The 22,630-nt window shown below is 45.2% G+C and overlaps 1 protein-coding gene across 3 annotated transcripts in view; it reads right to left on the bottom strand.

The window, feature by feature from the left end:
- SCARB1 (scavenger receptor class B member 1) overlaps nt 1-22,057 on the bottom strand; it is a 124,451-nt gene extending 102,394 nt beyond the window's left edge. For 2 of the 3 annotated variants that reach the window (XM_075322511.1, XM_075322499.1), the window contains exon 1: nt 21,583-22,056. In XM_075322511.1, coding sequence (XP_075178626.1) covers nt 21,583-21,699 — 117 coding nt within the window. In that variant the 5' untranslated portion in view covers nt 21,700-22,056. Of the gene's footprint in view, nt 1-21,582 lie in introns of all 3 variants that reach the window. The other variant, XM_075322506.1, reaches the window with a different exon arrangement.
- Between the last annotated feature and the right edge of the window lie 573 nt (nt 22,058-22,630).

Raw genomic sequence — 22,630 nt, 5'->3', positions numbered from 1 at the left:
AAAATGAACTTTAACCCCCAAAACACATTTCAACAGCATTGCATTCCTGCCTTAAAAGGAGCAGCTAACATTGTTTTAGTTATTGTCCTATTAACACAGGTGTGGGTGTTGATGAGGACAGGGCTGTCGATCAGTCATGATTAAGTAAGAATGACACCACTGGACACTTTAAAAGGAGGCTGTTGCTTGGTATCATTGTTTCTCTTCAGTTAACCATGGTTATCTCTAAAGAAACACGTGCAGCCATCATTGCTCTGCACAAAAATGGCCTAACAGGGAAGAGTATCGCAGCTACAAAGATTGCACCTCAGTCAACAATCTATCGCATCATCAAGAACTTCAAGGAGAGAGCTTCCATTGTTGCCAAAAGGCTCCTGGGCGCCCAAGAAGGACCAGCAAACGCCAGGACAGTATCTTAAAACGGTTTCAGCTGCGGGATCGGACTACCAGCAGTGCCGAGCTAGCTCAGCTATGGCAGCAGTCTGGTGTGAGTGCTTCTGCATGCACTGTGAGGCGGAGATTGCTTGAGCAAGGCCTGGTTTCAAGGAGGGCAGCAAAGAAGCCACTTCTCTCCAGAAAAAACATCAGGGACCGACTGATATTCTGCAAAAGATACAAAAAGGAGTGGACTGCTGAGGACTGGGGTAAAGTCATTTTCTCAGATGAATCCCCTTTTCGATTGTTTGGGACATCTGGAAAACAGCTTATTAGGAGAAGAAGAGGTGAGCGCTACCACCAGTCTTGTCTTGTCTCATGCCAACTGTTAAGCATCCTGAAACGATTCATGTGTGGGGTTGCTTCTCAGCCAAGGGAATCGGCTCACTCAGTCTTGCCTAAAAACACAGCCATGAATAATGGTACCAGAATGTCCTCCAAGAGCAACTTCTCCCAACTGTCCAAGAGCAGTTTGGCGCCCAACAATGCCTTTTCCAGCATGATGGAGCACCTTGCCATAAAGCAAAGGTTATCACTAAATGGCTCATGGAACAAAACAGATTTTGGGTCCATGACCTGGAAACTCCCCAGATCTTAATCCCATTGAGAACTTGTGGGCAATCATCAAGAGACGGGTGGACAAACAAAAACCAACAAATTCTGGCAAAATGAAAGCATTGCTTATGCAAGAATGGACAGCTATCAGTCAGGATTTGATTGAGAGCATGCCAGGGAGAATTGCAGAGGTCCTGAAGAAGGGTCAACACTGCAAATATTGACTTGCTGCATTAACTCATTCTAACTGTCAATATAACCTTTTGGTACTCATGATTGCAATTATATTTCTGTATGCGATGTAAACATCAGACAAACAATTAAAAACCAGAGGGCAACAGATCATGTGAAAAGAAAATTTTGGTGTCATTCTCAAAACTTTTGTCCATGACTGTACTTAGAAAGTTGGTGACGTGTTCAAAACTTCTTTTACCCGCTGCATATATTATGGTCTAGTCTGCTAATTATCTGAGTGTTGCAGCTCTTAAGGATCACACAAAGTAGTAATATGGCTGAGTGTAATTGGTTCTGACAACAGGACGCCATCAACTACAAATGTAGGTCATATTCAAGTTTAGTTTGTTGGGATTACACAAAGCAAAGGCCAAGAAAAGAAAAAAAAAAAAAACCACGCCAAAAACCACTTAAAACAGCACAACCAGACCATCCATATGAGCACTAATATTGCAGCTTCATAAGACCCCCAACTCAATATGCGCAGACAGATGGGAATGTAAGTCTCGGTATCTGGAAATATAATAAATAAGTACTGAGCGCCTGTACTTTGTTTGAACAGTCGTGCTATGACATGCGCTGCCATGACAAACCCATTGGCACCCTGCGATTATGTCACGGGTCCGCTGATGGGGGCTAGAAACGGCACGATACCCGCTGCAGCACATTAGATAGTGCTGTCAAGAGTTTGACAGTGCGATCTAAAGGGTTAAAAGGCGCAAGTTGATCTTTGATCCACCTGCGCCTGTTGGCCTTAGAGGTCTGCTGATCAAATGACATGTGCAGGAATTACTGTGGGAGCCTGCTGTAAAGGGACAGAGATGGCCAAGGACGTACCAGTATGTGCTTGGTCATGAAGGGGCTGTTATAAAGATTTACATTGATCTATTTTTCACATACAGAGGATTGTGTGTCTTGGGGCTCTTTAAATTCACAGGTGTATGATTTCAGTGATTCAGTTTACTAGGTTCGCCAAAAAAAAGAAAATTACAGAAGGATGTTCCACAGGTTTTAAGCAATAAGGGAAAGAAAAAGGATCTCTCTGCTGCAGCAAATCAAATAGTGCAATGCTGCGGACAAGGTATAAAAACCATACGCATGATCATTGTACTGTGGAGACATTTGTGGCAGATACACAGCACAGACAGGTTCATGCAGATAAATGCATAATGAGGAAAGTTTCTGCCAGACAAACTAATCAGATTAAGAGAGCAGCTGGTAAATATACTCTTAAGCTGGGTTTACACACTGCAACATCTCAAACGACATCGCTGTAACGTCACCGGTTTTGTGACGCAATAGCGATGTTGTTTGCGATGTTGCAGTGTGTGAAACTTATCAGCGACCCGGCCCCTGCTGTGAAGTTGTAATCGTTACAAATCGTTCAGGACCATTCCTAGGTCCTTTGTTTCCTGCTGTGCAGCATGAAGTTTCAGTGTGTGAAGACTTTGCAGCGACTTTGTTAGCAACTTCCCTTTCAAAAGGCTGCTTATCAACGTCCCCAACAACCAGCTAAGTCGCTCTGCAGGTCCGGATCGCTGTTGAGTTGTTGGCCAGGTTTGCCTGTTTGACAGCTCACCAGCGACTTAGCAGAGACTTAGGGAGGTCGCTGTTACGTCACAAAACCGGTGACGTTACAGCGATGTCCTTTGCGATGTTGCAGTGTGTAAACCCAGCTTTACAAAGCAGCCAACAGGTATTTGAAGGTGGTGCCTCTGGAGTCTCACAAACCTCAACCTCTCAAACATCCACAGGCTTGAAGTTGTAGATAAACATACTGCACGGCCCCTCTAAATGGTGCTCACAAGTGGGCCCAGACATACAAGATGACCATTTTTAAAACAGTCTATACTGATGAGTGTCATGCAACCCTGGATGATCTGAATGAATGAGTGGATGGCCACTATGTCCCAACAAGGCTGTGATGTCAGCAAAAGGTGTGGCCGAGCTAAAAGTATAGAGTTTCAGAATGACCATGGTACAAAAAGACGAAACATGCCATCCATAGCAATTCAAACTCATGCACCATTTCATGTCATGGACATAGCTGCAATGGGCAAAACACACACAAAATATAACACAACCAGCATGGATTCATGAAAGAACGATAAGCTGTGTCTAACCAACATGTTGGGTTTCTATGAGGAGGTAAGTGAAAGTCTGGATATTGGTAATGCAGCTGATGTGATTTATTTGGCCTTAAAGGCATTTGACACTGTACCACATAATAGCCTTCTAATGAAGCAAGACCTAGGGGAAACCATATGCAGATGGTTAAAGAATTGGCTATAAGGAAAAAAGTCAAATGTTACATTCTCTAAATGGGCTATAGTCAGCAGTGGGGTACCGCAGGGATCTGTGCTAGGATCGATTCTTTTTAATAGCTTTATTATTGACCATGTGGATGGGATCAGTAAAGTGTCAGTCTTTGCTGATCACAAACTATGTAGGATATTAAAAACGGATCTTGATAGTACAATATTACAAAACAATCTGAATAAGATTTTGGAATGGGCAGATACTTGGCAAATGAGTTAATATTGATAAATTTAGAGTAATGCACTTAGGAGGGAGTAATCCTATTGATGCATATACATTAAATGGAAGTAAACTCAGGACTACAGAACAGGAGAAAGTTGGGGATTGTGGTTACAAGTAAGCTGAGCAGCAGCACTCAATGTCAGGCAGCAGCTGCAAAAGCAAACAAGATTATAGGGTGTATAAAAAGATTAGATCCCGTGATCCCAATGTATTGTTACCTCTCTATAAATCACATAAGGCCACATCTAGAATATGCAATCCAGGTATGGCCTTCCATATGATGAGGTCGGAAAAAAAAAAAAAAAAAAAAAAAAAACATACACCACACAAATCCACACACACACACACACAAATCCACACACACACACACACACACACACACGACATTTCAGAGAATTAGAGAGATATGTTAGAGATATCAGCTGGCACATGACTTCTTCCTTCCAAAAACAATACTAAGGACCAGGGGACACTCACCGAGTGGAAGAAAGGCGGTTGCGGTAGCTAAAAATAAGAAACGGTCCTTTACAGTTAGACTGGAATGCCCTACCACAAGAGGTTGTAATGTCAGACACTAAACTTTTAAAAAGGGGCTGGATTATTTCCTCAGTACACACATGGTTATAAATGATTTAGTGATGAAATGTATACAGCAATTGGTGGAGGAAGGTTGAACTAGACGAGGGGTCTCCAACTCAACTGGGTGTATGGGCCACAAAAAAATAAATAAATAAATAAAATAATAAATAAATAGAGAAAGGCCGCATTCTTTGCAGGACAAAGTGACATTTTTTAATACCATGTTTTTTTTCTATACATCTTTGGATCACGTTTGGAACATTTTTTTGCTTGTTTATTATAGCAACCCTGCACTTTGTTTAATTAAGATATCTAGCAAAAAAAAAAAACCCACACATTTTAACCCCTTCAGCCCCCGGGCACTTTCCGTTTTTGCGTTTTTGTTTTTTGCTCCCCTTCTTCTGAGAGGCGTAACATTTTTATTTTTCCATCAATCTTGCCATATGAGGGCTTGTTTTTTGCGGGACGAGTTGTACTTTTAAATGAAAGCATAAAAGTTTTACCATATAGTGTACTGGAAAACGGCAAAAAAATTCCAAGTGCGGAAAAATTGCAAAAAAAGTGTGATCGTACAATAGTTTTTGAGATATTTTATTCACTGTGTTCACTATATGGTAAAACTGAGGTATCTATGTGATGCCTCAGGTCGGTGCCAGTTTGTAGACACCAAACATGTATAGGTTTACTTGTATCTAAGGGGTTAAAAAAAATTCACAAGTTTGTCAAATAAAAGTGGCGCACGTTTTGCGCCATATTCCGAAACACGTAGCGTTCTTATTTTTAAGGATCTATGGCTCAGTGATGGCTTGTTTTTTGCGTCTCGAGCTGACGTTTATAATGGTACCATTTTTGCGCAGATGCTACGTTTTGATCGCCTGTTATTGCATTTTGCGTAAAACTTGCGGCGACCAAAAAACGTAATTTTGGCGTTTGGAATTTTTTTGCGACTACGCCGTTTACCAATCAGATTAATTGATTTTATATTTTGATAGATCGGGCATTTCTGAACGCGGCGATACCAAATATGTGTATATTTATTTATTTTTTAACCCTTTAATTTTCAATGGGGGGAAAGGGGGGTGATTTGAACTTTTAGGTTTTTTGTTTTTTTTTTTTATTTTTTAAAACTTTTTTTTATTTTACTAGTCCCCCTAGGGGGCTATAGCGATCAGCAATCCGATTGCTGATCGCTATCTGCTGATCACAGCTATACCGCTGTAATCAGCAGATTCAGTCACTTTGGTTTTCCCTCTGCTCTCGGCCGAGGGAAAATGAAAGTGAAACATCGTAGCAGCAGGCGTCATCACATGACCCTGTGCTACGATGGCAACCACCGATAGTCACGTGATAACACACGTGACTTCCGGTGGGGGCGGCGGTGAGTAACAAACATGGCCGCGCGCATTTAATTCTTGCTGCCAGACTTTGGCAGCAAGATTTAAGGGGTTAATGTCCGCGGGTGGAAGCGATTCCACCCGCGGCTAGCAGGCACACATGTCAGCTGTTGAAAACAGCTGATATGTGTGCCGATCCACGCCGCCTGCCCGCGGCAGGGGGCGGGGCTTAACGGGACACGATCCTGGACGGATAGATCCGTCCAAGGTCGTGAAGGGGTTAATGGCAAAAATTAAAAACTATTTCATGCTTAATTTTTATATTTTTTTTACATTTTATCCCCTTTTCGGTTTTAAAATTAGTAGCCCGAAACGGCTGTCTGTGTATGGATACCATGTTTGGCATAGGTGGTCTCCTTGACTGGAGACTGCCCTTCCCGTGGTTGTTCCTTCCCGGTGAAAGACCTGGCTAGTTTCCTGCCAGCGTTGAGAAACATGTGATGGTGTCTCCGCAGGCTTTCTTGCTTAAAATTAGTAGCATCATATAGTAATCTTTTCCAACATCTTGTAGTAATGTCTCTCATCCCTGTTGTAAGGTTCTCATCCTTCTGGTATTGTGCCCATCCTTGTGCCCTGTAGTACTGTGCCCATTCTTTAGTAATACGTAAAAAAAATTCTTCTCACCTATCCTCCGTTACAAGGCTGCGTGCCCATGATCAGTGTTTGCAGAGTTTTGGACGCAGCATGCTTCAGCTGCGTCTAAACCTCTGCAGTGTATAGTACAAGCACAGTGGATGGGATTTCTAGAAATCCCATGCCCACTGTGGTGTGCAGCTCACAGCGAAAACTGTTATGCGGTGCAGCTTTCCTGAGCCGCAAGCATGTCAATCCTTTGCTGCAGAGTCTCAAGTGTCCTCCCTAGGAAAAACCCAGAGGAGACCGCAGCACTCCGAACCATTTGCAGGCACGGGCAGCTGTGGTCTCCTGCGGAGGAGACTTGCAGCCCCGCAGGGCAGTCCCCGCCTGGTCCAGGACACAGCGGGTCCTGATCGTGGGCATGTACTTTACCTGATTATTGCGGCCAGTGACTATCGTGGCCTATGCCAGGAGTTTGCACCGGTAGGACTTTACTACAGTTGAATCATTTGCGTTACCACGCAGGAGCTAACTGCACTATACCAATGGCTGCTGACGGCCAACTAGATGCAAGGAGGTGATGTCGCTGTATGACGTCACCTCCTTGCATCTGATTGCCGGCAGCAACCATTGGTAGAATGCAGACAGCTCCTCTGCCGGCACCGCAAATGATTCAACTGTTGTAAAGTCCTACCGGCGCCGACCCCCTGGATAGGGCCGCAACAAGCCGTGTGTTTCAGACCTCTGAACTAGATGGACCAGGGCCTTTTCAACCTATTAACTTTGTATAATTTGGAAAGCAGTGTAGACTGAACTGGGACACTAAAGGATTTGTGAACACCTATTAAATTATGGAAGCAAAAATTTACAGCTGACAAACTACTACTATCTAGGAATTACTTTACAGAAATGTAGGTCAGATTTAATATTTAGCATTTCATAACCAAAAAGATCTTATATGTGAAACAATGTCATTGTTGCTCTTCTACATGAAGAAACAAAGATATCAGAAGAATTAAACCCTAGACACTAAAATTTCATACTGCCCAAGGCCAGTAACGGTCAGAAATGTACAGAGCTTGGAGGGGAGGGGTTAAAGCTAACTATTCTGTACCTGCTTAAACATAAAGAGAATTTTAGCTTCCAGCATGACATTCCTTATGTATGATCACTCAGTCTCCATTGACAAAGCGAGGGAAAAGAAAAAAAAAAAAAAAAAAAAAAAGAAGAAGAAGAAGAAGATCTTGTGCGACTCTGGCTTACTTGCGATGATAAAATATTTAGCAGGCTTCTACTAGCCTTCATTGCTCATTGGCGCACACTATCATCATACTCAAATATGAAGATACTATATTACAGGTGACAAAGAAAAAAAAAATTCCATTCATTCTACTGAGGACAATACTATATTGTAAATGAAAAGGAGAACCGACTTCAGGCAATCAAGTACTATTTGTAGTGCAACTTTAGAGAAGAGAAGAGGCGCCTCATTCCGCTGTATTACCGTAGCTATAGCTTCCATGAGGAGTTTGACGCTGCACTAAAACGCAGCAATGCGGATGAGATTTATAGAAACCTCATGCCCACTATATTTTAATCCAGTGTAAACTGACCTACTGTGCGCATTTCTAATCCAGAATGTCAATTTCTCTTGTGGGTATGCAGTTTTAGGTGTGGATTTTCCCCCACTGAATTGCATTAGAAGCAAAAAGTACGCAGGTAAAAAACACGTGTGATTTTGCACATATCTGCATTAAAGTTTTGTTGAAGCAAATTGTCAGGAAGTATATAACATGACATACAATATACAAAAAAAAAAAAAAAAAAATATATATAAATATATATTAAGGACAAACATTACCCTAAGTGGTAGCTTGTTAAAACACACAGTACATCACATGCTTTTGGGAAGTTTCTAAAAACGAGGTCAAAAGCATTTTGGTCAGAAGTTTAACTTTGGTCCAGTTCTGTTCACCATTCTGTGTGCACGCGGTTGCAGTCCTCACTCCCCAGAACAGTTCTATACAAGGCGATATGTGAGATGCATACGTTTACATGGTGTAATGAGATCCTTAGCAAAATTTGCCTTTGGCAAAGTCAAAGCAGATAGGGCAAGCTGGAACATCTTCTGTAGTCAGCCTGCAAGAAGTACGAATGTTCCCAAATTCCTAAACTTTAGCCCAGGTCATTTTCTGTAAAAGTTAATGAAGTTATCCATTACTCTTCTTGCTTTAACCCCATTAAATGTCCTTGACATTGGCTTGGGATGTTTTAGAGAAATTTAAATTAAACAGGATTTATATACTGTATTTTATTTTTTGAATAGCAACAAATGAGGCCTCAATTTTTAGCAAACACACCCACCCACCACAGAGAACATAACCTTATAAAGTAATAGGAGCATTGCATCTCGACAATGGAAGGAGAAGGCTCGAAACATTTTGCCTGTGTGTGGTGAACAGATCCACCTATTTCTAGAGACATACGAGAGGGTGTATCTCCCATACATGATGTACAGGAGACTTACTCATACCAGGTGGGAGGTTTTACATTTGTTTTCTCTCAAAACGCATCACCACACCCCAATGACTAAAATTTCACACTTATGATTCAGTCTTAGCAGGGGTTTTACTACATCTGACCTCATTACTGCGAGGCTTAGGTTTCCTACTAAATCTACTGTTTATTCCTCCACTGCAGGCTGGACACACACACAGCCATGCCAGAACCTCTTATGTGATTAGACTAAAATCCAAGTAATAGTCTGAAATTCTTCCAAGGAGTTGGTAATGTATCATGACAAGGTGTAAGGTGATTATTATTACACCATCAGAAACCTGTTTTTTTTTCTGATTATGTAAAAGAAAGTCAGTGACGCTGCATCGTACCATTATGGTGTGATCACCCAAGGGTGTGCATAATTTGTATGCATTACTATATCACAAGACTGAAGAATAGGATATACAACCACCCACATTTTCATAATACAATATCACACTGCACAAACTACGCACAGTGCCCTTGGATAATGGTAGAATTTGTCTAATCAAATTGTGTTTGCTCTCCTCCGTTCTCTCAGATCTAAGCCTCATTTACTACAGTTTATTTTAAGCCTAAAGGGGTGCTTCAGGTTCCCATTCACATTAGTTTAACCTGCTGATTTCAATCATAGTGACTGACCAGCTAATGTAATGTATATGAGCGAGTACCACCATGCTCGGGTTCTCAGTACACGAAATGAGCCGTTGGATGCTCGGATGGGAAACTACTGTACCACGTATAATGGCAGTCAATAGGGGATTTTATTTGCTTTTTTCAAGCATTTTTTCTGGAAGATCTTCCGGAAAAAATGTTCAAGTTCCCCATTGACTTCCATTATGCTCGGTACAGTAGTCGAGCCCGTCTGACTGCTGGTTACGAGTACAGAGCACCCAAGCATAGTAGTGCTCAATCACCACTAGTATAAGGGCCTCCCAACTCTTCCGACAAATGTCGGTGGGAGAGAAGGGTCCGTCAAGTGGAATTTCAAAATGCCCAATCGTTAGGTTTGAAGTGAGGAAGAGTCAAAAGAAGAAAAATAATTGCTAGCTCACTGTTTGGTAAAGTTGGAGTCCAGTCTGCTTGAAACCATGAAGACAATCCCTACCCCTACACCCCCCCCCCCAAAAAAAAAACAAAAAAAAAAAACACAGAACACAAACACACGAATACACGATCACCATAGTCCAACGTAGTCCACAGGTACAGCATTGTTAGCTCAGTCAAAACTCTGCACAGACATCGGCATCACCCGGCATGGACGGACACACCAGAGCATAGCGCCTCAGCTGTATGGAAATACATGCAGCCGACTGCTCCTGTCGGTACAGTGTGCGGCCCTACCGGGTGATGCGAAACTCGCACAGTGACAGTCAAAGTTCAATAGAGTCTGAGCCATGGACTCGTGTGAACCCTAAGATCACCGTGAACCCGAAAACAGCCGAAGATTGCAGTGTGACAAGCAGTGCAGTGCATACCCCCGGAAGTTAACAGGACCTGCCATGACGTCATAGCCATGTGACCAGTCTAACCCAATGTATGCACAACATTCACACCAGACTGGTCACATGGCTATGACGTCATGGCAGGTCCTGCAAGTCAGTGGTGGTTACTGGTGGCACAGCAATGATCGGACGTGGAAACAGAAGCAGCAAGGAGACTGCTGCAGGACCTGTAAGGTTTTGTTTTTATTCCTCACAGGAAAGCTCGTGTTGGGGATAGTATACACGATCACTATGTGCCCAGTATGAACCCTGAACTTTAGTGATGGGCGATTCCAAAACTGTAGGCACCACATCTTCACTCACACAAGGGCATTACAATTTTTATCCCGCCCCCCCAAATCGGAGATCTAAAGATTATTTAAAAAAAGGTTTAATTTATCATTTGATCCAGTTTCCTCTCAGTGTAGGATAGGAGATTATTCAATTACACAACTTTCCATGTGATCTATCATTCATAGTCACATGGCATGTTCAACAAACATTATCTGCAGCACAGCCCCGGAGATATTTTTATGAACAAATATAACAGACATCCACGTTTTTGTGTATGTAAGGAGGCAGACTGAAGACACCAATCACATCGTTGGGATGTTATGCGAATTGTGTCCTGCGTCTTTGTAAATAATGCATTATTTGAATTGTAATGCAAGGCCAGGGTCAGATGAGCATCTAGTGTGCTACCGTATGTACTGTATAATGGCTGTTTCTGACCATACAGGGACATGGTCTGATCATACCACATCTCCCAGGCCAGGGAGGATGGTAAGAGTATTAAATCATTACAGCACAGGATCTTATCTGATTATTTTTGTAACACAAAACATTTCCCTGGCTGGTTAAAAAAAAAAAAAAAAAAAAAATTAATATTGTTTACCTCAAAGAATAAATTTGCAATCCAGTGTTGTAATGTCTATATAGTTTTTTTTTGGTTTGGTTTTTTTGAAGGGGGGGTTATCCCCTCCCCAGCCCAGGAGACGTGCCATGATCAGACCATGTCCCTGCCTAGGTGGGCAGAGCCTTTACACTGTTACAGGAACAGTCTATAAGCAGTGGGTGAACTGTCGCAGCAAGAGGAGAAATGAGACCTTTGTGATCGCATAATTCTGAAATGTGAGCACAGACAATGCAAGACTGCTGAGGCTAGAGACAGACCGCTTAATGAAGTGGCACAAGGGTCGGAAGGCTGGGACTTCAGCAACAACGTCCCAGGTTTAAAGAAAAAAAAACAAAAAAAAAAAACCAAAACAAAACACATACATACAGAGATTGGCTGGTACAAGAACAGTTTACTTCCCTGGAGGAGTCAACCCAAGAGAGTATGAGGCTTTTCTCTGACACTACTAGAAGAGGAAGGATACAGAAGCATCAGAGAGCATAAGGCTCTACCATGGCCATGGAGATCAATATGAACATCACGGATTGAACTGTTGCGTTAAGCTGGGACCGAGAATGTGTCTGAATACGATTTGTAAAACTGCAACAACCTTGAAATTATGTGCCTGCCATTTTGTGTATAAGGCTGATTATAATGTGGCCTCCTTGTAGAAACTAGCAGCCATCCAGTCCTGGACAGCTCCCGGGAACATGCAGCCTTGCAAGGGTGTAGCGCCCATACCCTACAAGTCCACACACCAGGTCAGGACCAAGTCATTCATATAGCATGCTGGCCATCTGGAGTTAATCCCTCACCCACAACTACCACCCCACTCTACATGTACCTGGCAATGGTTCTACTAATTAGGGGGTTTAAAAAAAATAAAATAAAAATATACTGCCAACCACCCTGACTAAATATGTTCCAGAATTATTTGTGATGTAGGACTCCTCATCATGCTGTTCTTCTGTTAGGGGTGCTTCACACATAGCGAGATCGCTACCGAAATCGCTGCTACGTCACGGTTTTGGTGACGCAACAGTGACCTCATTAGCGATCTCGCTGTGTGTGACACTGAGCAGCGATCTGGCCCCTGCTGTGAGATCGCTGCTCGTTACACAGCCCTGGTTCGTTTTCTTCAAAGGCGCTCTCCCGCAGTGACGCACACATCACTGTGTGTGACAGCGAGAGATTGACGAAATGAAGCGAGCAGGGGCCGGCATCTGGCAGCTGCGGAAAGCTGTAACCAAGATAAACATCGGGTAACCAAGGGAAGCCCTTTCCCTGGTTACCCGATATTTACCTTCGTTACCAGCCTCCGCCGCTCTTGCTGCTAGTGCCGGCTCCCTGCACATGTAGCTGCAGTACACATCTGGTTAATTAACCCGATGTGTACTGTAGCTAGGAGAGCAAGGAGCCAGCGCTAAGCAGTATGCGCGGCTCTCTGCACATGTAGCGACGTTATGATCGCTGCTGTGTCGGTGTTTGACAGCTAAGCAGCGATCATAACAGCGACTTACAAGGTCGCTGTTACGTCACAGAAAATGGTGACTTAACAGCGACGTCTTTGTCGCTGTCGCTTAGTGTGAACCCAGCTTTACTCCTAGAAATTTATAAATACATTGGCAACTAGGTGTTAAGATCCATTTACACTGTGATTATACCGTAGTAAGGGTACCTTCACACTTTAGCGATGCAGCAGCGATCCGACCAGTGATCTGACCTGGTCAGGATCGCTGCTGCATCGCTACATGGTCGCTGGTGAGCTGTCAAACAGGCAGATCTCACCAGCGACCAGCCCCCAGCGACGTGCAAGCGACGCTGCGCTTGCACGGAGACGGCGTCTGGAAGCTGCGGACACTGGTAACTAAGGTAAACATCGGGTATGGTTACCCGATGTTTACATTAGTTACCAGCGCACACCGCTTAGCTGTGTGTGCAGGGAGCAGGGAGCCGCGCATACTGCTTAGCGCTGGCTCCTTGCTCTCCTAGCTACGGTACACATCGGGTTAATTAACCCGATGTGTAATGCAGCTACATGTGCAGAGAGCCGGAGCCGGCAGCACAGGCAGCGTGAGAGCTGCGGAGGCTGGTAACTAAGGTAAATATCGGGTAACCACCTTGGTTACCCGATGTTTATCTTGGTTACAGCTTACCGCAGCTGCCAGATGCTGGCTCCTGCTCCCTGCTCGCTTCATTTCGTCGCTCTCTCGCTGTCACACACAGCGATCTGTGTGTCACAGCGGGAGAGCGCCTTTGAAGAAAACGAACCAGGGCTGTGTGTAACGAGCAGCGATCTCGCAGCAGGGGCCAGATCGCTGCTCATTGTCACACACAGCGAGATCGCTAATGAGGTCACTGCTGCGTCACAAAAAGCGTGACTCAGCAGCGATCTCGGCACCGAGCTCGCTGTGTGTGAAGCACCCCTTACTGAGCCATTATCAGAATGCTAATATCACGATAATTCTGCAGTCTAGAAAGGATACCGATCACCACACGTTTGTTGAAGTGATCTTTTGGTTTACACAAAAGATTCTCTGCAGCACAATGTCCTGTATAATCAGCACTTGTGTAACCGAGAACAATTAACCATAGCATCTGAAGAGTGATCTACTCATATAAACAGACTATTAAATGGCTGAAGAAGATCGGTAGATACGTAGAAAAATGTATGTTTGTAAATGCACCTTTAACAGTGTCAATATACTATAGAAGTCTGCCTCACCTGCACAGACTGCCAGGCTGTAGTGACAAACTTCACTGAAATAAAATAGCAGCATAGAGTAGGTTTTTCTCCCATAAGGCTATGTGTCCACGCTGAGGATTTTGCGCGGATTTACCGAAAATCTGCAGCAGCGGCACTTCCAAGCCATTTCAATGGCATTTTGGAAATGCTGTGTCCATGCTGCGGATTTTTCCGCAGCGGATTTGCCGCGGATTTTGATCCGGAAAAATCTGCAGCATGTCAATTATTGTTGCGGATTTTGGGTATAGAATGGGAAAAAAAAAAAAATCCGCATCAAAATCCGCGGCAAATTCCCGGTAATCCGCAGCAAAAATAAAGTGCGGATTTGCCGCGAAAGTCGCGGATTTTCATGCAGAAAAATCCGCAGGTACATTCTACCGTGGACACATAGCCTAAATATTCAGGAGGAATACCAGGAATGGTACAATCCTTCCAAGTATCCCAACACTGAAGTGGAAGCATTACTATTATTCTTGCTAGATCTGCAAAAGTTGTTCATAGCATGTAAGCAATAAGACCACCTAATTAGGTTTCAGAAATGGCCCAAGAAAGTGGTGACAAAACCAGATTCCTGGGTCATTCCATGTCAAGTAGACCAGTGGTCCCCACTCGACCTTCTCAGATTTTGTTGAAAATTTACAAGGATGTACATGTATGTTTGAAAAAGAGGTTCTGCAAATTTTTAGGGCCAGATCTCAAATACATTGGGCACTGTTCAGCTAAGAGGATTTTGCAAACTTTGGCACATAGCCATTAGAGTTCTATACTGGCTATGATGCTGAAATTTGGCATACTAGCTCAACTTTTGCTGCTAAACACAATAAAATTATTACCGGCTATGACAAAACAATATTTCAGCCGCAATTTTGTCAAAGTAGCTTGTAAAACACCTCGCATAAAATGTGTGCCTAACTTTGCCCATATATAAGTCAAGACCAAAAACCAATAGTAACTGGTGCTTTACCCTGTACAACAAACATCTACATGACTTTGCATTGCTGCAATATCACGGTCAAAGCATATGTATTTGTGGAAATATTCACACCCACATATGACAAACTTAAAACGAATTTTACCTATTTTTAGGTCAAATTTCTCAAAGGGTACCCCTTAAATATATTAATCTGATATTAGAGCACACTTTTCTCTACAAGGATCTTTTTTTTTTTTTGGAGTCTCAGTTTAAGAAAAGGAAAATGCCACTGAACATGGTGTTATTTATTAATACGCAATGAATGGTAACTGCACTAGTCGAACCCTTGCGTTGGTCCATGGTGGTTATACCACAACCAATTCCCCAATTGTTTGTTGTACAGGGCAAAGCACCAGTTACTATTGGTTTTTGGTCTTGACTTATATATGGGCAAAGTTAGGCATACATTTTATGCGAGGTGTTTTACAAGCTACTTTGACAAAATTGCGGCTGAAATATTGTTTTGTCATAGCCGGTAATACTTTTATCGTGTTTAGCAGCAAAAGTTGAGCTAGTATGCCAAATTTCAGCATCATAGCCAGTATAGAACTCTAATGGCCATGTGCCAAAGTTTGCAAAATCCTCTTAGCTGAAGCCGCAGGCTTGGTGGAACCTCCAGTGAAAGGTCAACAGTGCCCAATGCATTTGAGATCTGGCCCTAAAAATTTGCAGAACCTCTTTTCAAACATACATGTACATCCTTATACATTTTCAACTAAATCGGAGAAGGTCGAGTGGGGACGATTTTTAAAACTGGTCCACTTGATGTGGAATCACCCTCCTGCTTGTCAATTGCCAGCTCAAATAATGGTACACACTAGGAAAAGAACCTTCTCTACTAAAATCATGGGACAGTTCTGAAACGCCGATTTGTGTCATATAAAAGCTATTAATGACATCATATTCCAGAGCACTACACAGACACTGTACCCATCGGGGCTCACAATCTGAGTTCCCTCTCATTAAGTCTTTGGCGTGTGGGAGGAAACACAAACTACTTACAGATGTCCCACACCCCTGCATTACCATAATTATACAAATAATATACATATGTTCACACTATGCAGAACTCAAATGCAAACATACTGACTTGAAACATGAATGGCTTACAAAATGCAAAAACCATCAAGAATGCAAGGTGGCTGCTTGAAGTGGGTGTGGAGTGGGGATGCAGACAAAGACCCCAAATTGTATGCCTCCTCTGGTGGCTTTGGTAGGCCTGGATGTGGCGTCTGGGTTCCACCCTGTTCTGGTTCTTTATGTTAATTTCCCGTTCCTACTCATCTTATTATTCGTAGCATCCATGTACATCACACAACCTGTTCTGCGTGATACAGGGAACTTCTCTGCTGCGCATTTACCACAGACATCACCTGTTGCATTGCTAGGTGTAAAATGACAGTGAAAAATTACCTCCACAAATTTTGGTGGCATGAGGGAACCGGTCACCAGATTGTGTGTGAAATAAGACAACCACCTGCAGCAGCACCTGTGCTGCATTCCATAAAAGTGTATATTATCCCCTAACTCCCCCCCCACATAGTTTAGGCTCGGTTCACATTTCTGTTAAATTGTATCAGTCACAATCCGCGGCTCTGGTAAGCAACGCAATCAGTTTAGCGGATTCCATTGTGTCCCACAGACTTGTATTAGTGGCGGATTGCAACCATTACCTTGCATCCGCTGCGCAGCGGTCAGTCGTTTTTGGACTGACCGCCGGGCGGAAACAACAGAGAATGTAATGTTTTTCGGGCAGTCAAAATTAACGCACCGTGCAGAAATCCGTCAAGCTTGTAATGTTCGTCTAAGGTGCTGGATTCCGTCATGCTCTACTGAGCATGCCCAGCATGTTCGGCACACCCACTGGGCTGTCTTAAACACAAACGGATCATGACTGATCCGTCAAAAAAACAGACGCACAGCGGATGCAACGGATCATTTTTTTCCACAGGATTCCGTTGACATCTAAAAAACGACTGATCCGTTGCTGACGGATTTAAAACAACAGAAATGTGAACCTAGCCTTATAGACGACCCCCTCCAGCGCTTATGTAAATCCGGATGGTCCAGTCCGATGAGTGTCCTTACTGTGGCGTCTATTCCTCCTCTGTGCCACTGATCACCATCCTCTTAAGCGTGGATGACGCTTTCCACATGGCGGGGGTAAATATGACGCCTGTGCAGACAAATTGCCAGTCCATACATGCACGCTTATGTTTTAGGCTCTGCCCATAGTAGGGTAAAGTGTACAAGCCAGTCATGTATGCGAAGGGGCAAGATTTTCCCCAGCTATGTGGAAGACGCAGGAAGAGGACAGCGCCCAGCGGCAAAGAGGACTGATAGACGCTGCAACAAGGACGCCATTAGACCGGACCGGCTCAATTTTTGCTTTCAGTTGCAATTATCCACTTTACATGATCTAGAAGTGAATTCTTAGAATAAGTCAAGAATTTACAGTAAAAATCAAGAACATAGCGATGCCATCTTAGGACATGTGCACACACTGCATTTTGTTTTTGGTGTAAATTTGCATGCCTATCCTTATGCCATAAAAAGTCAATGAGTGCTTTAGTGTTGTACACATAGTGCTTATTATATGCTTCAGAAGGGGAGAGAGCGAGAAAGAATAAATAAGCAGCATGTCAATTCCTGGTGCTTTTTTTTTTTTCTAGAGGGGGGGGTGGGGGTCAGCCCTTCCACCCCATTGACTTAATTATAGAAAGAAAAAAAGAAAAAAAAAAAGAAGAAATGGCAAAAGGGTTTTTTTTCTGTCAGGAAAATTTCTGCACCAAATACTCAGTGTGCGCACATTGCCTTAAATTCCATATACAAGGGCAAATATCAGTGCGCATTCTCTGGTTCACATGCATCACACAGTGCAAACAGGTAATTAGCGAATAAGTGAGGAAAATGGTCATTTGCCGGCTGATTATATTTATGCTGCTGTAATTTATCTAATCAGTGGCAGCAGCACTCTGTGCCGTCTATACAGGGGGATGTACTGAAGACAACACGCATACTGCTGGTGTCCGAACAATCATTAAACGGTCTGTCCTCATACAGTTTGTGTCCATATGATTAAAGTGCAAAAAGAGATTAATATATATAATCTTTATTTCTATAGCGCCAACATATTCCGCAGCGCTTTACAATATATATGCGGTAATTGATTATGCTCTCGTACCCCATCTAAAGCCATGAAGTGGATCTGTTACTAGATTTTTGACAATGAAAACGGTTTACATTAGCAATCAGATCTTGAACCTGGTGAGGCTGGTGTACTTTGAAAATCTGACAGAATAGCCCTATACTGCTCCTTTGTATTTTCCGGGGGAGAGGGAGGGGGGGGGGGTTAAAAATTGTTTAAAGGGAAGCAAACCTCAGCATTTTCCTATATAAGGTGCAGCCAGTGCAGTACTGGCACTATCAGGCACATTGTGTACATACCATTAGTGGGCAGCTCGGGTGTTTAGGCAGTGAAATCCAACTTTATAAAGTTTGAAAATTCATGCACTTTTTGACTGACGTGTGCACCTCTGCTGCTAATGTCCAGGCGGGTATGCACGTGTATCCCCCCCCCCCCCCCCCGCCTGTTCCTGCCTCTCACTGGCTGTATGTAAATTTCTAATCTTCAGTCACACGGCGTCGGAGTTGGCGCCTGCGCATAGCGCTCATCTCCGGCGCCACGTTTCTGAAGCCCACAGTATTATGGTGCATGAGAGGGCGGCGCATGCACCCTCGCTTCTTCAGATCTGTTGTGACCGTCGGAGCGCGTGCGGTCACAACAGGACTGGAGAACAGCTGATCTTACCGATTAGCTGCAGCAGACGATATCGTAGGAGACGTTTGCTGCAGCTAATCAGGGTAATGGTATGTACACAATGTGCCTGACAGTGCCAGTACTGCACTGGCTGCACCTTATACACGAAAATGCTGATGTTTAGTTCCCTTTAAAGGACCTTTGGTGACTTCACAGTCATGTGACTATGATGTAACCTGAGGTCTCTTAATTGCAGGAGATGGGCTGGTATGCTGGACTGGCATTAGGGGAAAGAACAAACTGGGCAATTTCACAGGGCCACCACTCTCCTATGTGGCCATATGACTTGTTATCACCAAAGATCTCTTAATTGTAGAAGTCTAAAGCTGTTTAGGCTGGTATGCATGTGCAGTCTGTGACAATACGTAGATACAAGTGTTACACACAGGGCCTGGAGAGTTAAAGGGGCTGTCCACTACTTTTACATGGATTGCGTATCGTTAGGATAGGTCATCAATAGCTGATTGGCCGAGGTCAGACACCTCGCACCCCCACCGATCAGCTGCTCCGGGTCGCAGCAGGACACAGTGGGAAATGCTCAGTTCCAGTGCTGCTCGTCTCCTGATAGTGGCTGGAGGCAGAAACGCAGTACCCAGCCACTATCAGAAGACGGAGCAGCGCCAGAACTGAGCATTTCCACTCGCCTGCTGCAGTCACCGGGATCGAGAGCAGCTGATCGGTGGGGGTGCAGGGTGTTGGATCCTGGCCGATGAGCCATTGATGACCTATCCTAAGGATAGGCTAGCAATGTAAAAGTAGTGGACAACCCCTCTAAATTGATGTTCCAGAATGTGATATGTCAATCTGAATAAATAGTGACTTTCGTTCAAGAATAAATGGATTTTTCATTGAAGAAAAAGAAAAAAAAAGTGAATATGGAAGTGGCAACACTTTATACTTTGAGTTTTTGGTTTGAAGCAGTGAGTGATTCAGAACCGGACAGATCATTGACAATTCAGATCACACTACCACCAAGACGGATCAGTGGATTGATGTTCCTGTGTGGATGCCGCATGGTGTGGAATATCTGAAGTGTGATGGACTTTGTGTTTTCAGTATTATTAGTCAGGAATTATAAAGTCACAGTGACATTTATCTGATGCTGAATGGAGAAGAGATTACTAGCAGAGGTGATAAGAGTCTGATATCTTGCGCATTCATACAGGATTACCAGATTATACTGAGCAATGTACAAAGTCAGGGGCAAAACCCAGACCAATTCAGTGTGGGGTCTGGTGGGGTGAGGAACGCCACATCTGCTCAGAAGGACTAAGCCACACGGCAAGAAAATAGGTGCAAGTGCGATTAAACATCGCATTCCACTCGGACCAATTCTAGCCTGTGTGAGCGCACATGAGCGATTATATTCTCAGCCCTAATCAGACCGAAAAAACAATCGCAGCATGCAGCGGGTGTAATGCGAGACTCATTTCTCTTGCAGCCATTCAAGTGAATGGGGCGAGAGAAAAATTGCACTGCACTCGCAGTACACCGGTGTACCACGCGTGAAGAGCGAGAATGGCTATAGCCGGCTACGGAGGAGAGAGGGAGAGAAATCCCTCCCTCCCCAGCACCGGCCTGCCCCTCGCAGCTGAGCCGGACCTCAGTCGCAGGGATACTAGCATGACACTCGGCTCCTGCTGTACTGCCAGCGCGAGCCGAGTGTCATGCGAGCATCGCACTAGTGCCCAGTGTGGCCCCAGCCCAACTCTGACCTCCAGGTACTGCAGAGCCCCCATACCGGCCATGCTGCACCCACCCTGGAGGATCTGGGCCGGCGCCCCCATACCGGCCATGCTGCACCCACCCTGGAGGATCTGGGCCGGCGCCCCCATACCGGCCATGCTGCACCCACCCTGGAGGATCTGGGCCGGCGCCCCCATACCGGCCATGCTGCACCCACCCTGGAGGATCTGGGCCGGCGCCCCCATACCGGCCATGCTGCACCCACCCTGGAGGATCTGGGCCGGCGCCCCCATACCGGCCATGCTGCACCCACCCTGGGGGATCTGGGCCGGCGCCCCCATACCGGCCATGCTGCACCCACCCTGGGGGATCTGGGCCGGCGCCCCCATACCGGCCATGCTGCACCCACCCTGGGGGATCTGGGCCGGCGCCCCCATACCGGCCATGCTGCACCCACCCTGGAGGATCTGGGCCGGCGCCCCCATACCGGCCATGCTGCACCCACCCTGGAGGATCTGGGCCGGCGCCCCCATACCGGCCATGCTGCACCCACCCTGGAGGATCTGGGCCGGCGCCCCCATACCGGCCATGCTGCACCCACCCTGGAGGATCTGGGCCGGCGCCCCCATACCGGCCATGCTGCACCCACCCTGGGGGATCTGGGCCGGCGCCCCCATACCGGCCATGCTGCACCCACCCTGGGGGATCTGGGCCGGCGCCCCCATACCGGCCATGCTGCACCCACCCTGGAGGATCTGGGCCAACATGAAAACTCCAAAAGTTACAAAATGTGCAAGTGACAAAGATGTAGCAATTTGTTTTTTCTTTAAAGTGTTTTGACTCTAGTGGAAACACTGATGAATCAGCCCTTAGTGACAAGAAAAAAAAAAAAAGGAAAAAAAAAACAAACCACACACCACACTGTAAAGCAGTTATGAGTGGAGTCCTGTAACTTTAAAGTAACAGTAATTACATATAGTGTGTGATGTGCGAGAAGTGCTGGGCAGAAGCGTCCGGGGACCCCTCAGCTGTGAGACCCCGGCTGCCCCCTCTCGCCACGTCACGCGCGTGCTCCCCTCACACACGCGGACCCCACGGCAGTCACGCGCGTGCTCCCCTCACAAACCTTCTCTACTTGTTGCTTCATGATAACGGGGACCAGAAACACCAGCACTGCCCCTAACGCCACCAGCAGCAGGCCGACCACCCCGAAGATGATGGACTTCTTGCCCAGACTGGCCATGGCTCCTCAGGCTGCAGCGTGTACACACCGTGGACGAGCTGTGACGGCGGTCCGTGTCCCCGGTCCGTGCTCCTCCGGCACGGCAGACATCCTCTCAGTCCGTTTTATTCCAAGGGGCAGGTGCGGGCCCGCCCTGTGTCCGCTTACCCAAACTCACCCCATTCTCCAGCCTGTCGTGGAGTGTGGAGGACTCCGCCCGGAGGTGGGGCTGGAGCCGCTGTCCCTGCCCTAGTAAACAACTCAAAGTGTGGAGACTCCCGAGCAGAGAGCAGTCTCCACTGTACTATGTAACGAGTCACACGTACATGGCCTCTTCCATGCAGCAGGACCGTCTCGTCTACATGGCGTCTGTACTGAGGGGATATAAAAGCGACATGTGTTTTCTGCAGTCAGAGAAGCGCCCCGTGGTCGTGGGTAGAGGCGTGTACACACAGGTGAGGGCAGGACGCAGGAGCAGCCTCCGCTTCCCCAGTGTGACCAGCTCGCTCCATAGAACAGCGCCACACAGTGGCTGTTATGGGAGCAGCTCAGCCATCTGCTCTGCTTTCCTCACTGACGTAGGGTCATGGGATTATTTTGTTGTTTTCTCCTTGGGAATCTTCATGGGGAAAAAAAAAACTGTTTTAGACTAAACCCCCTCTCTATAAACAGTATGAGCCCCCCAATATATAGTATGAACCCCACACACACATAACCCCCTCTATATACAGAGTGAGCCCCCACATAGCCCCTTATATAAAATATGAGCCCCCACATAGCCTCCCAAATACAGTATTAGCCCCCACATAGCCTCCTATATACAGTATGAGCCCCTACATAGCCTCCTATATATATATATATATATATGCCGGAGGATAAGAGTTATATGTGTAAACAAAATATTTTATTGAGTACAAAAAGTGGTGGCACACACACTGACAAACAAATAAAA

The sequence above is a fragment of the Anomaloglossus baeobatrachus genome, chromosome 1, assembly GCF_048569485.1.
Source record: "Anomaloglossus baeobatrachus isolate aAnoBae1 chromosome 1, aAnoBae1.hap1, whole genome shotgun sequence".
Lineage (NCBI taxonomy): Eukaryota > Metazoa > Chordata > Amphibia > Anura > Aromobatidae > Anomaloglossus > Anomaloglossus baeobatrachus.
The sequence above is the reverse complement of the archived record's forward strand: the minus strand, read 5'-3'. Positions and strand labels throughout refer to the sequence as shown.